This window comes from Salvelinus sp. IW2-2015, linkage group LG23, assembly GCF_002910315.2.
Source record: "Salvelinus sp. IW2-2015 linkage group LG23, ASM291031v2, whole genome shotgun sequence".
Taxonomy (NCBI): Eukaryota; Metazoa; Chordata; class Actinopteri; order Salmoniformes; family Salmonidae; genus Salvelinus; species Salvelinus sp. IW2-2015.
Window position 1 is genome coordinate 18,467,518 of NC_036863.1, and position 16,327 is coordinate 18,483,844.

The window sequence follows — 16,327 nt, forward strand, 5'->3', positions numbered from 1 at the left end:
GGGGATCTTCTGAAACATTTGCCGGAAAAATTGAAACACTAATACTTACACAAGAGGAAGAGCCTATAATCATTAATAGATTATAACTTAGTGATGAGTGGCCTCGTTTGACCTACGTTTTTTTCCCTATCCGGCAGGTTTCATAAGACATCTTAATAAGAAACCGTTAAACAGGCACTGAATGACAAGCAATATCCCAATTTAGATAGTTGTCATGGCTAACCAGCCCCATTGACACGTTTAATGCTGCAGGGCATCGGAATGGCACAATTATTGAGATTATAGCATCAAAAGTGGAGGGAGGTCAATGGGGGATTCATAATGAACATGCAATTCAAGAATAATTGGTGCTCTGGAGCGCAGCCATCAACAGGATATTGAGTAAAGCGAAGAGACGGTATAAAGGACTATATCAAGAGTGTGTTTGTGTCTGTATCATGGTGGTGGAGGGAGGGCTGGTACATCTCGTACTGCAGTTCCATTTGGCAGATGATCCTGAAAATGTGCAGCACCAATGAGCAGCCGAACAAAATCTGCTGCTTTGAGGTGTAACACACACAGGTCTCTCAAACTACGACACAGACAAAAAGAGAGTGTTTATAGAAATTGTAGAGAATTTTTTTTAAATGTAAAAGAAGTTATATAATTATCCTGCTTGGAAACCATTACAAACTGTTGTTCCTGTCATGCACCCTAAATGACAAAAGTGTCCAGAGCCTTTCTTCAAATTCAATTTGACAAAGTGCAACATATGCATTTCTCTCGCTACAACAGTTTAATAATGTCTTCAATGAAGACATGCAAGGGGTGGATTCAAATACATTAACTGGTTGAGAATGCCCAGCCGCCCAAGATGGAGACAAATTGAGTGGAGTGCAGCAATTGTTGTAGGTGTTACTCAGACCCTGCAATTACTCAGCTTCAGGAAGCCCCCTCCTGATCCTGACACTGTACCAATCACTGGCCCAGTGTCTTTACACAACCTGAACTAAACCAGGCAGGGGAGTGGGCTACCGAGGATGTGAAGCCTTGAATGGGGGCCTGAGACTGAGACATCATTAAAGGGGGCTCACAGTGCAGTCGATAGGTACCTCAGTGGCTGATTACTCTCTCACAGCCGAGAGGCCCCTGAGCAAGACACAGGAGAAAAACACTGACGTGCTCAAACGCAGGAATTTCAACGAACAGCAACAGCCCAAAGGTGAATGGAGAGAAAGGCAGGCAGACACCCACACACAGTCCTAGCTGAGCACATTTATGTAACCCACGCCCCAGTGCCAGGGCCGATTGCACTGTGTGTGTGTGTGTGTGTGTGTGTGTGTGTGTGTGTGGTGTGTGTGGTGTGTGTGTGTGTGGTGTGTGGTGTGTGTTGTGTGTGTGTGCGTGCGTGAGCATGTTACTAATATAGGCCTACTGTTAATGTACTAATATAGGCCTACTGTGCATGTGTGTCTGTGCTTGTGGGCGCATGTGCGTGTGTAACGGAGATAAGAACATAATGTAAGCTCACTCCACAGATAGCTTAAAATGTCCCCAATGGTGCTATTGAATTGGATCCTTTTCTATAGCTCAACTGGTTCACATGTTGTCAAGCGGGCGATCATGTGTGTACAAATAATACAAATTAAGCATGAACAATTCATTTTTACGGCAGACCAGTCTCTTGGACCTCTGCTCAGCTTCCCAAAGAGAGATATACTCTCGAATGGTGACAGATAGTTGAGACAATCTGAATAAAGCATTAATCCATACCACAACATGCTATTAAAATGTATATACTGTATCTATTGAAAATGCAGCCGGATTACCTTCTGGGATGCAATGGTAGATTTATACACTGACGTTGTCTCATTCAGGCTACTTGGTCACAGGTAGATCTGTGAGGCTGAGAGTCTTTGAGCTAGCTGTTTCAGACTGCATCTGTTATCAATCAGGAGCAGACTGCAGTCACTTTAAATCCCCCAATAAATTACAGTAAGTCAGTGCAAGGTGGCAGTGAGAGGGAGAAGGGTCTGTCTGTTAAGTCAGGGAGGACTTTTATAACTGGAAAGCCACCCAACTTACTACTGATGTTTAGTATGGATAGGCCTGGCAATGGGGTTATCTTCAAACTCTATCCTGAATGAACACTAACTCCCACTTGGACTGTGGCAATGACAATTAATAAGGACATTGGTGATGCAGAGGGAGAGAGTAGAAATAGAAATCCCCCTTCTAAAGTCCTGACTCACATCTGAGGAGCAAACTCTTCTTCCTCATTCCGTTCACTGAGTCAAGTTCATTGCATCGCATAACTAGTTGGCCTAATTCCATATGGAGAGAATTATTCCCAGAAACACCATGAGCTATTCTGTGTGTGTGTGTGTGTGTGTGTGTGTGTGTGTGTGTGTGGTGTGGTGGTGTGTGTGTGTGCGTGTGTGTGCGTGCGTGCGTGCGTGCGTGCGTGCGCTGCGTGCGTGCGTGCGTGCGTGCGTGCGTGCGTGCGTGCGTGCGTCTGCACGTGAGTAAGACAAACCTGGAACATAAATGTCTGGCAGACACATAGTCTATGACCACACAGTCTCCTCATCCTGCTGTGGCTACATGTGTGTATGTGTTTGTGTTGCATACTGTACATTCACAGCCCTCATAACACAGAACAGGTCAGCCGTGAAAATGGCCACAAGCTGTTCCTGCTTCTCATCATGCCCTCCACAACCTTGCGACCCCTCCCCTGTCACCCGAAACATTCTCCTTCACGCCACTGCTGCTCCGGTCTGAACATGCCCTGGGCTGAATGACAAGGCACCGCTCCCAATATCCATCAGTTGAGCATGCTATAAAGGCCACTGCCACTACCACAATAACACACTGAAGAAATGATTCAACATTTAGTCTGGCCTCACAATGTTCACATCACCTGTTTTTACACAAAGTATAGAAGTCTAGTAGAACCTTCAAATTAGGGGGAAGGGAGTGAATTGATGGTTTCAGATGTAATCTGTGGTTGCACCTGTCTATTTAGGTAAATCTGACTTGCATGTAGACAATATCAGCTACTTTCAACTTTCCCAAAACAATGACTGTTCTCTGCCTGACCCCTGTAGTTAGTTTAATATGTAGAGATTAGAAAGACTGGTGCCCTATCCACTCAAACAACCAAGGTGTTGGGGCAAAGGGGGACACACAGTAAACTGGTTGCATGTTGGGTCTGTGATACCAGAGAGTAGTAATGGCAGTCAGTCAACACCTAAAACCCCTTCCGTCCCCCTCCCTCCATTCCTCTCTCCTTTTCTGACAATGTTGGGGTTTGATTATATGCACTGTATGTGGTCTGCCATCATCCGCTCAGTTGGCATCTCCCTCTGTACATCTCCGGCTCCTCATATACTTTACTCACAATGGTGCTAATCAGAGACTACAAACGGGACAATTACACATGCAGCCTGGCCCCTCGCAAACAGTTATTATCCAATGAAACAAAGTGTGCTGCCCTCTGCCCCCGACACCTAGGTGATTTAGCGTTGAAAAACAGAAGCATATGCAGAAAAGTACCTCATACCTACTGTAAATATGGTAGAGGATCTTTGATCTTATGGGCTATTTTGCTTCCACTGGTCCTGGGGCCCTTGTTAGAGTCAACGGCATCATGAACTTTACCAAGTACCAGGACATTTTAGCCAGGAAGCTGACACTTGGCCGCAAGCGAATATTCCAGCAAGACAATAATCCCAAGCACTAATCAAAATCCACAAATAAATTGTTAATTGATCATCTCAGTCTCTGGACTTGAACCCCATTGAAAACTTGTGGTTTGAATTGAAGAGGGCAGATAAAAGATATCAAGGATCTGGAAAGATTATGTATGGAGGAATGGTCTATGATCCCGCCCAACGTATTCTTCAATATCATAAAATATTGTAGAAAAAGGCTCAGTGTCATTACCTTCGCAAAGGGAGGGTGCTAGAGTATTGAAAACAGGGGTGCCAATAATTTTGACCACTATCTTTTTAATTACTTGTTAAACAAAATATATTTCTCTGAACAGTTGCTAGGATAAAATAATATAATTTCCCCTTTTTTTTGCAGACAATGTAGCTCAGTGTTTGTATTATTTACTTTATACAGTCTTTTTTGCTCATCTATTATCAAGGGTGCCAATAATTACGGACCTGACTGTATAATTGACAGAATTTGAGACAAACATGTACCACATGGCAACACCATATCAAAGTATTGGCCATATTAAAAATAATCTAAATAGAACATGTGCGCCTACGTACAATAAATCTCTGTCTGTAAGAACAGAGTTCTCGCCTAAAGTAAAGCAACTACCCACAAGCAGAATTGGTGGAACATAATAGCTAATAATAATCAGATAGCTATTGGCTGGTGTGGCCTGCTGTTTAGATAATAGAGCTTACATAACCACAGTGGGCTTTCCTGCTTGCTCACTTCGTATGCTCACAGAGAGTCAAGCTTTACACTCTCTGTCTCTGTCTGTCTTACACACACACCCACACACACGCACACACAAACACACATGCAGACAGTAACCGCAGTTGCCATGGCAACCTTACAAACCATCACTGTCACTTAGAGAGGGAGATAGAAGCAGAAGGAGGGAGGAGGGTGGACTTTTCTTCATGTTCCAACAACAAGATGGGGAATTATCCTTGTCTGCAGCTCTTTTTCCATGTCTAATCGAAATATTCACTGTTCTTTGATACAGATACAGTAGAAGTGATGCAGAGCACTGCTCTAAAGTATTACCTCTGTTGGTAATGGTACCCAAGGTATAGTGAATCTGGAATAGTTACCACTGGTATTGATTTGAGTGAAGTGGAAAGGGCCAAATGCAGCAAATCAGAAGCCTGCTTTTCTATTGCATCTCTATACTCTTTATTTCAACCTCATCATTCCATCCACTGACCGAAGAGTAATGCGACTGTTTGACCGAATGGCTGCTGAGACACAGAAGACACATAATCTCATTCTAACTTTCTTTAACATATGTACTATGAGTACAACAAAATCAAACCAGAAACATCAACCAACCTATCAGAATAATCCGTCTGATATTGCTATAACGCAGTGCTTGTGGTGGTACATGTGCTTTCCATGTTTGCTGAGAAGGAGAGTAACGAAAGAATAATGTTCACGGCTACTTCAATATGCCATAAAAGCTATCAGGCCGCTACTCTGAGGACCAATAGCCAATTGATTTGGTTGCTTCCATTGTATTTTTCACTGCTATAATCTATCATTATGTTATGAATGAATATAGATAATGCAGCCAATGTTGCTTGCTGTGGTAATCTCTCAGAGAAACATAGACTGTAACAGATTTATGTTAATTAAACCCAGTCAAAATCTGCTTAACTGCCACTTCATCAAACAGTGTAATCACTGGCTCCTGTCACTGATTACCATCTGACTTCCTTCCACTGCCTGTGCTGCAGCTACCTATATCTTTTCACATAAATGCACAAAGCTTAAAAAATCGGACTGGTTCATTCTGACACCAAATCTCACTTTATTTGATCTATATATCTTTATCTTTACCCTAGTGGTATGCCAGAGATGTGGTGTGCTAGGTACCAAAAATAACAAAATCAGCTGGGATGTGTTAGGGCCTGCTGACTGCCCCTCCAAAGTCAGCCAGCCAGCAAAGCCTTCCTCTCTTGGACATTTTAAACAGTTAAGAAACAATGAACAGCAGTATATTGAGATCTAAATGATAACACCAGATCCAATCAGTCAACTCCTCAACACTGTGGGTCCTCAAGTAAGAGGGTAAATGTATTTATTAACAGCTGATAAAGACTTAGAATGATCAAGCAATTTCCACTGCTTCCAAAGATCCCCCCTCTCATCATCTGAGAAACCTTTTGTTGTAAATGCCCACAGGCATGAGAGAGGCGCAAAATATGAATTGTAAAACGTTTTTTTTATTCAAAGAGAGAAGATAATTCACATTTTACAACCCACACAATTACATTAGTATTTTATTGGCCTTTTATCATTGTAGGCTCGGCCCTAACTTATGTGCTCTCTGTCACCTCTGAGTCTGCATGGCAAATGGCCCAGAAAAACAAGGGAAAAAACCTCAAGGGCCTGTCAGCCCTTCAAGAGGCCAAATTGCCTCTCTCTCTTACAGCATCCAGCGGACTGACTATTGAAATGTGTGTTAGTGATTCTATTGTATCCATGTTTGGAATTGATCTGAAACTTGTCCCCTGAGGAGAACTCTGATGCTATCTGAAGAATATCTGCTTAAACTGTCAGAAACGTCGTTTTAGAGAATTTGGCTTCACAACCACAGACCACGTGCATACACCGTCTCAGGGAATCTGCGTGCTCGTCGTCCTCACCAGGGTCTTGATCTGACTGCAGTTCTGCGTCGTAACCGACTTCAGTGGGAAAATGCTCACCTTCGATGGCCACTGACACGCTAGAGAAGTGTGCTCTTCACGGATGAATCCCGATTTKAACTGTACTGGACAGATGGCACACTGTGTGTGTGGCGTCTTGTGGGTGGGGGTTTGCTGATGTCACCGCTGTGAACAGAGTGCCCCATGGTGGCGGTGGGGTTATGGTATGGGTAGGCATAAGCTACGGACAACAAACACAATTGGATTTTATGGATGGCAATTTGAATGCACAGAGATACCATGATGATATCCTGAGGCCCATTGTTGTGCCATTCATCCACCGCCATCACCTCATGTTTCAGCATGATAATGTTGCAAGGATCTGTACAAAATTCCTGGAAGCTGAAAATGTCCCAGTTCTTCCATGGCCTGCATACTCACCAGACAGGTCATCCATTGAGCATGTTTGGGATGCTCTGGATCGACGTGTACGACAGCGTGTTCCAGTTCCCGCCAATATCCAGCTTTGCACAGCCATTAAAAGAGGAGTGGGACAACATTCCACAGGCTACAATCAACAGCCTGATGAACTCTATGTAAAGGAGATGTGTCGCTCTGCATGAGGCAAATGGTGGTCAACCCAGATACTGACTGGTTTTCTGATCCATGCCACTACCTTTTTTTAAAGGWATCTGTGACCAACAGATGCATATCTGTATTCCCAGTCATGTGAAATCCGTAGATTTGGGCCTAATTTATTTATTTCAATTGACTGATTTCCTTAAATGGACTGTATCTCAGTAAAATCTTTGAAATTGTTGCATGTTGCATTTATATTTTAGTTTATTTTATTTTCCTTTGACAGACAATTCTCAGAACTTTCTTGATAGCCAATTCCTGTAACTCAACTATAGTCTTTATGAATCCTCTTAATGGAGTCAGATATTAAGATTGAATAGACTTTGATCATATTAATGGCATAGTCCTATCAAGGGTCTTATGTTAGTTATACAGTGCCTTCGGAAAGTATTCAGACCGATTGAACTTTTCCACATTTTGTTAGGTTACAGCCCTATTATAAAATGGATTAAATAGTTTTCCCCCCTTATCAATCTACACACAATACCCCATAATGACAATTTTTGCCAATTTATTAAAAATAAAAACGGAAATATCAAATTTACATAAGTATTCAGATCTTTTACTCAGTACTTTGTTGAAACACCTTTGGCAGCAATTACAGACTCAAGTATTCTTGAGTATGACACTACAAACTTGGCACACCTGTATTTGGGAAGTTTTTCCCATTATTCTCTGCAGATCCTCTCAAGCTCTGTCAGGTTGGATGGGGAGCGGTGCTGCACAGGTATTTTAAAGGTCTCTGCAGAAATGTTCGATTGGGTTCAAGTTCGGGCTCTGGCTGGGCCATTCAAGTACATTCAGAGACTTGTCCCGAAGCCACTCCTGCGTTGTTTTGGCTGTGTGCTTAGGGTCGTTGTCCTGTTGGAAGGTGAACCTTCGCCCCAGTCTGAGGTCCTGAGCGCTCTGGAGTCGGTTTTCATCAAGGATCTCTCTGTAATTTGCTCCGTTGATTTTTGCCTCGATCATGACTAGTCTACCAGTCCCTGCTGCTGAAAAATATCCCCCACAGCACGATGCTGCCACCACCATCCTTCACCGTAGGGATGGTGCCAGGGTCCCTCCAGACGTGATGCTTGGCATTCAGGCCAAAGAGCTTAATCTTGGTTTCATCAGACCAGAGAATCTTGTTTCTCATGGTCTGAGAGTCCTTTAGGTGCCATTTGGCAAACTCCAAGCGGGCTGTCATGTGCCTTTTACTGAGGAGTGTCTTCCGTCTGTCCACTCTACCATAAAGGCTTAATTGGTGGAGTGCTGCATAGATGGTTGTCCTTCTGGAAGGTTCTCCCATTTCCACAGAGGGAATCTGGAGCTCTGTCAGAGTGACCAGCGGTTTCTTGGTCACCTCCCTGACCAAGGCCCTTCTCCCCCGATTGCTCAGTTTGGCCGGGCGGCCAGCTCTAGGAAGATTTTTTGGTAGCCTTCCCCAGATCTGTTCCTCGACACAATCCTGTCTCGGAGCTCTACGGACAATTCCTTCGACCTCATGGCTTGGTTTTTGCTCTGACATGCACTGTCAACTGTGTGACCTTATTTAGACAGGTATGTGCCTTTCCAAATCATGTCCAATCAATTGAATTTACCACAGGTAGACTCCAATCAAGTGGTAGAAACATCTCGATGATCAATGGAAACAGGATGCACCTGAGCTCAATTTCGAGTCTCATAGCAAATGGTCCGAATACTTATGTAAATAAGGTATTTCTGTTTTTTGTCTTTAATAAATTTGCAGAAATGTCTAAAAACCTGTTTTCGCTTTGTCATTATGGAGTATTGTGTGTACATTGCTGAGGAAATTGTTWAAAAAAAATCAATTTTAGAATAAGGCTGTAACGTAGCAAGATGTGGAAGAAGTCAATGGCTCTGAATACTTTCCGAAGGCACTGTATATAATATAGTCTATATATCAAATATTATTTCACTACATCATCAAAGTGCTGACATGATTCAAACCAATATTGTCTGAATCAAATAGAAAATGACAACTGAAAAAGAACAGAGCAATAGGCGAAGAGGCTTCCCCTTTCAAAACAGCAGGCTTCTCTCATTTGAGCTCATTTGACTCATTTACATGTATCAGCTGATAATCGTCCACAAAGAGAATAAAGGAGGAAATGGAAAGACGGAGGAAAGAGATTGATATGTTTGGCCTGCCCTCCAGAACAGAGCCAGAGAGTTACAGGATGAGTCAAGAAGCGGGGGACAGATATCTCTCAGAGCAGTTTCATAGCAGGATCATTTCTAGTTCACTCTTTGACCCAACCTTTAATGGGCATGTTATGAGTGGATGCATTTGAGCTCCCATTTTCATAGGATTTTCTGTCTGTTATTTATAAAATAACATTATCAGCCCAGAAACTACAGTGTAATGATTTCTTACATTACAGCTCAAGGCCAGACAAACTCTCACTGCTCCCTGTGCGATGAAAAATAGAACACTTTGCAACAAACAAACCATACTTTTCATTTAAATTGTCTTTGTGCAAATCATACAAGCTCATTCACACGCCATACAGTACAACACCCTGCATTTATCGAACTCTTAGGTCCGTATAGAACCAGTTTCAAGGATGCCATATACAGAAGTATTGTTCCAGAAGACATCCTGAAATGTCCTTAGTGTTGGCATTTTGTTGGCAGCATTTTTTAACAAGGTCCTGTATTTTGTATTTCTGACGAGCTGCCAAATTCGGTCATGTCTATCCCTCTTTAGGGCTGCCCTGTTAGGTTCTGGTGTGAACCAGGTGTGGAGACCTGCTTCTCAKCCCACTAAGTCACTTAGCTGCTTTTCTGCCACCTCCAAAAAGAGCCTTAGAAAATCCTCACTGCAACTTCTTTGAAACAGTGTTTGAATTGATGAAAATGCCTGTTTGTGTTTATCCTTTTATTCTGACAACCATGTCTTGCTTCCAAGTTGTCTCGGACGGTTTTGTTTTGTCTGAGTGAGATTCAAGGAGACTGGTAAACATAACCTTCAAATATTTGTTGGGCATTGTCTGCTAGCAAGATGCACAATAAATCTGGTATTTGGACTGGAAGTAATTCGTCTGGAATTCTGGATAGGGCAGTGCATTTGATTTCAGTAACACATGGAGATGCACTGAGGTCAAGCCAAATCGAATGCAGTAAAGCTAGACTAACCAACAAACTAACCAGCAATTTGAAGCACGAAAAACATACAGGTCGAATTCACCTCACAATGGATACCGTGAGTAAGCTTGTGTCAAATAGTGTGTGTGTAATATGTGTGTGTTTTCATATCAATGCTAAAGGAAATACATGTGTGCTATCTGTAACCTGTGTGCACACCTGGCTGCACTGTGCCTCATAGTTTTATTCCACACTGAAGACTATGGCCTCTTTACTGCTTGTGTAATCAGGCAAAAGTGTCTGCAGACAGTGTTTTCAATGGTCCATGTGGTTACACAACCAGGGATGCACCTGCCTTTTCCTATTGGTAATGAAATCTGATCTTATTTGCATCTCCCCCACAATAAGCCTATTGTGCAGCCCATAACCTAACAAAAGGCTGTGGGGCAACACCATGGTGCACACAAGGGCTGAATCTAGATTAATTGAATTATATCGCCTCGTCTGTTTTCCCTTATGCCTTTCAATGACTCCCTCTCAAACCTCAGTGGAAAATAAGGTAAAAGAAGACAAGAAGAGGAGACAAGCACATATGAAAGCATTATTATGATAAGAAATGAAACATCCTTGTTCACTTCTGAATAAACCATTAACTGCTAATGCAAATCAGAGGTAACATGTAACAGGATGATGAGCATATGGACTTTGCTACTGTATGAAATTGCTATAATTACTATAATTGTCAAAGTTAATACAACACCCACACACAAATTAAATATGTATTATTATACTGGAGCAACATTTCAGTTTAAAGTTTCAGTTTGACAGTTTGAATTTCAATGGAATCTGTGATTAGGAAACAAAGAGAAGGAAAAGTTTATGAATTAAACCTGTAATTTATATGTTTGATGTTGCTTACCTGTAGCCTCCACCATGCCCTCCAGAATGACCACAATCTCCAGGTCCTCTTTGTCAAGGTCGGCCTGGGAGATCTCCCAGAAGGGGCTGTTCTGATTGATTTCATGGCAGATGATGAGCGGGGACACCAGGAAGAGCCTGTCATCCCCCGTGTCATAACCCACATTCATGTCTGTCTGGTTGAGGGGTATGAACTCCCCTTCCTTGGTCTGCTTGGACTTGATCAGCTTGGCCCTGATTGAGGCCTCCACGATGTGCGAGTTCCGAAGGTCCCCTACCCTGAACATCAGACACAGCCGGCCATCCCTTACGGAGATGACAGCGCTGGTGGAGAACACTAATGTTTCTGCCCGCTTCTTGGGCTGCGAGATCTTGACAAACATGCAGCCCACCATGAAGGCATTAACTATGGACCCCAGCACCGACTGAATCAACAGCAGAAGGATCCCCTCTGGGCATTGGTCTGTTATAACCCTATAGCCGTACCCTATGGTTGTCTCTGTCTCTATGGAGAAGAGAAAGGCTGAGACAAAACCGTTGAGATTATTGACACAGGGAGTCCACTGGTTGTCCCCTATGTGTTCCAGGTCGCCACGCACATAGGCGATGAGCCACCATGCGAAGCCAAATAAGAGCCACGTCACTGTGTACACCAAGACAAAGATGAAGAGGTTGAACCTCCACTTGAGGTCCACCAGTGTGGTGAAGATGTCCGTCAGGTAGCGATAGGTCTCCTGGACGTTGCCATGGTGGACATTACATTTGCCGTCCTTACGGACGTACCTCTGGATCTTCCTCTTTGCCCGCACCTGGTCTACCAGCTGCTTGGGCAGGTCCTCGCGAGCCTGCTTGGGTAGCTTGGGCTTTCGGGTGGTGACTGCCGGACTTTCCACATCCTGCTCCATTGGGGCTTCTAGAAGGAGTCAAGCCTACAGGGAGAGAGAGAGAAGACAACAAAAGAAAAGGGCAGGTAAGACAGAGGCACAACTACTGAACTGCAACACCTTAAACTTTGAGATGGTCATTTCATCCCAAATCCCACAATGTCTCACTCCAAATGCTGTAGACAGATGGTAGGATCTTGCTACAGTTTGATTTATCTTATAAAATACAGACTTTCTTTTTCTCTTAGAAAATCTGTAAACTAACTTCCTAGTCTTCATACAGTGCAAGCCAAGATATATTGAATGTCTATTTGACTCATTTGTTATTGCATAATGCACTGACAATCTTAGACAGATTTCAATCATGAGGGGCCTTAAGTAAAGAAAGTTCATCTGTCAAAAGGTTTTAATATACTGGTTCTCCAATGCTATTTTCTATACTCTCCAAATTGCATGATATTTACCAAAGCGATTTCCCATGCTTTGAACACAGTCGTAACAGCAGGTGGGGATACTGACAACGCACTTTTGAAGAGCCTCTTCAATTTACAACATTTTCTGTCGTGCTTCAAATTTTAAGAGGTTGGCGGAGTGTTATATGGAATTTTTCACCAGCTAAAAATAGAATCATGGAGGTGGTACTGGTTAGGTCATCATGAGCTGAGAGGAGCAATGAGTAAGGTTATAGTGAGGCTTCTGCCCAACACTATCTCTACATGGGGTCCTTTGAGGGCTGATGGACGGTCGTCCAGTTGAACCATGACCACATCTTCTCGCTCAGTGCGCTTCCAGATACCATCAGATTAGAGAGCTGTCACAATCCATTCCGTCTCTGAGAGAACTTCTCAAAGAAGAAAATAAATGCTCACTATGTTGTAATTAAAGCTACTCCATTCCACTTAGTCGGCTGGGTCAAGAATCCAAGGAGGGTTTCTGCCCTTCTACCTCATTTAGTCTCGACTGGTAGTGAGAGGTTAAATTGGGATTACTAGATTATGGAATTGTTTGCAATATTTGTTGCTTTTCCACAATACTTTTCCTCATCAATCTACACACAATACCCCATAATGACAAAGGGAACACAAATTTAGCAAATTTATTTCAAATAAAAAACAGCAATAACTTATTTACATAATGTCACGTTCCTGACCTATTTTTATGTTATTTTGATTATGTTTAGTTGGTCAGGGCGTGAGTTGGGGTGGGCATTGTATGTTGTGTGTGTTTTGTTTAGTCTATGGGTGTTGTATTGTGTATGGGATAGTTAATTGTGAGGTTGTCTAGTTATGTCTATGGCTGCCTAGATTGGGTCTCAATCAGAGACAGCTGTCTTTCATTTGTCTCTGATTGGGAGCCATATTTAAGGTAGCCATAGGCAGTAGGCTTTTGTGGGTAGTTGTCTTGTGTAACGTTTGTTGCTTGTATGTGCACTTGCMTTATTTAGCTTCACGATCATTTGTTGTTTTGTTTGTTTGTATAGTGTTTTCGTTTCATGTTCATCTTCGTTCGTCAAATAAAGAGAAGATGTATTCATATTCCGCTGCATCTTGGTCCGTCTCTCCACAGGATCGTGACACATAAGTATTCAGACCCTTTGCTATGAGACTCGAAATTGAGCTCAGGGTCATCCTGTTTTCATTGATCATCCTTGAGATGTTTCTACAACTTCATTGGAGTCCACCTGTGGTAAATTCAATTGATTGGATATGATTTGGAAAGGCACACACCTGTCTATATAAGGTCCCACAGTTGACAGTGCATGTCAGAGCAAAAACCAAGCCGAAGGAATTGTCCGTAGAGCTCAGAGACAGGATTGTGTCCAGGCACAGGTCTGGGGAAGGGTACCAAAACAATTCTGCAGCATTGAAGGTCCCCAAGAACACTGTGGCGTCAATCATTCTTAATGGAAAAAAGTGGGAGGTGGGAGGTAACCATGAACCCGATGGTCACTCTTGTAGAGCTCCAGAGTTCTTCTGTGGAGATGGTAGAACCTTCCAGAAGGACAACCATCTCTGTAGCACTCCACCAATTAGGCCTTTATGGTAGAGTGGCTAGACTGATGCCACTCCTCAGTAAAAGGCACATGACAGCTTGCTTGTAGTTTGCCAAAAGGCCCCTAAAGGACTCTCAGACCATGAGAAACAAGATTCCTGAAGGCCAAGCGTCGCGACTTGAGGAAACCTGGCACCATCACTCGGTGAAGCATGGTGGTGGCAGCATCATGCTGTGCGATGTTTTTCAGCAGCAGGGACTGGGAGACTAGTCAGGACCGAGTGAAAGATGAATGGAGCAAAGTACAGAGAGATCCTTGATGAAAACATGCTCCAGAGCGCTCAGGACCTCAGACTGGAGCGAAGGTTCACTTACCAACAGGACAATGACTCTAAGCACACAGCCAAGACAACGCAGGAGTGGTTTTGGAACAAATCTCTGAATGCCATTGAGTGGCCCAGCCAGAGTCCGGACTTGAACCCGATCGAACATCTCTGGAGAGATCTGCAAATAGCTGTGCAGCAATGCTCCCCATCCAACCAGAAGAATGGGAGAAACTCCCACAAATACAGGTGTGCCAAGCTTGAAGCGTCATACCCAAGAACACTCAAGGCTGTAATGGCTGCCAAAGGTGCTTCAACAAAGTACTGACTAAAGGGTATGAATACTTATGTAAATGTCATGTACTTTTTATCTTTCTGCTTTGTCATTATGGGTTATTGTGTGTAGATTGATGAGGGAAAAAAACGATTTCATCAATTTTAGAATAAGGCTATAACGTAATAAAATGTGGAAAAAGTCAAGGCGTCTGAATACTTTCTGAATGCACTGTATGCTGGTCTATGCTGTTTTCTTCAGAAGGACAATTCACCCCTAATGCTCCTGGGTTTTAAAATATCCATGTGTGTCAAACTGCTTATGTCAGAAAAGGCTTGGCATGCGTTTATATTGAATATAGCATTTTATGCCTAGACTTAATTCAGCATTCAACTAGCACTAACACTAGAGACATGTACAACTAGCACTTGATAAAAGGCCAGGGGGGACAGAATGAGGGATGTATGCGTTCTGAAGTGCTGGACTTGTGATGCTTCACTCCGTGAAAGAGAGAGGTAGGGAGCCTTGCTCTATGAGAGCTTGTCTGGTATTGTGTTTACACCTGTTTGTTCTCCAGTCCCCTGGGTAATGGCACAGCCAGATTCCAAATCTGCCCTTTACATCCCTGCTCCCACTGGATAAAGCACACTCCCCGAGACAGGCATATTAAGAGGTAGCTACTGCAACATCCACAGAAGGGACAATAATAGAAGTGTGAATACAAGATACAGGTAACTGCCAAAATAAAGTAAAAACCAACATAAAGTGGTATAAATATCTTATGGCTGCAGGGGCAGTATTGAGTAGCTTGGATGAAAGGTGCACAGAGGTGCCCAGAGTAAACGGCCTGCTCCTCAGTCATAGTTGCTAATATATGCATATTATTAGTAGTATTGGATAGAAAACACTCTGAAGTTTCTAAAACTGTTTGAATTATGTATGTGAGTATAACAGAACTCATATGGCAGGCAAAAACCTGAGAAGTTCCACTTCCTGTTTGGAATTTTTCTGAGGCTGGTAGTTTTTCAACCAAGCTCTCATTGAAATTACAGCGAGATATGGATGAGTTTTCACTTCCTACGGCTTCCACTAGATGTCAACAGTCAATAGAACTTTGTCTGATGACTCTGCTGTGAAGGGGGGCCGAAGTAGACAGGAATGAGTAACCAAAGCCATGAGGTGACCACGCTTTGATCACGCGCGTTCACGTGGGAGGCAGCTCCGTTCCATCGCTCAACTGAAGTCAATGTAATTCTCCGGTTGGAACGTTATTCAAGATGTATGTTAACAACATTCTTAAGATTGATTCAATACATCGTTTGACATGGTTCTACTGACTGTTACGGAACTTTTGGACATTTCGTCACGTTATAGTGGACGCGCTTTGTGACTTTGGAATTGTTTACCAAACGCGCTAACCAAAGTAGCTAATTGGACATAAATAACGGACATTATCGAACAAATCAAGCATTTATTGTGGACCTGGGATTCCTAGGACTGCATTCTGATGAAGTTCATCAAAGGTAAGGAAACATTTATCATGTATTTTCTGGTTTCTGTTGACTCCAACATGGCGGCTAATTTGGRTATTGTTCTGAGCMCCGTCTCAGATTATTGCATGYWTTGCTTTTTCRGTAAAGTTTTTTTMAAATCTGACACAGRGGTTGCATTAAGGAGAGGTATATCTATAATTCCATGTGTATAACTTGTATTATCATCTACATTTATGATGAGTATTTCTGTTGAAWCGATGTGGCTATGCAAAATCACTMGATGMTTTTGGAACTAGTGAATGTAACGCGCCAATGTAAACTCAGATTTTTTATATAAATATGAACTTTATCAAACAAAACA

General features: G+C 42.8%; 1 protein-coding gene across 1 annotated transcript in view; it reads right to left on the minus strand.

The window, feature by feature from the left end:
• Window positions 1-16,327, minus strand: part of LOC111950030 (G protein-activated inward rectifier potassium channel 2-like) — an 86,454-nt gene that overhangs the window by 5,667 nt on the left and 64,460 nt on the right. The window contains exon 2 of the mRNA XM_023967360.2: window positions 11,002-11,929. Within this exon, the coding sequence (XP_023823128.1) occupies window positions 11,002-11,905 (904 nt within the window). The 5' untranslated portion in view covers window positions 11,906-11,929. The remainder of the gene's footprint in view (window positions 1-11,001; window positions 11,930-16,327) is intronic.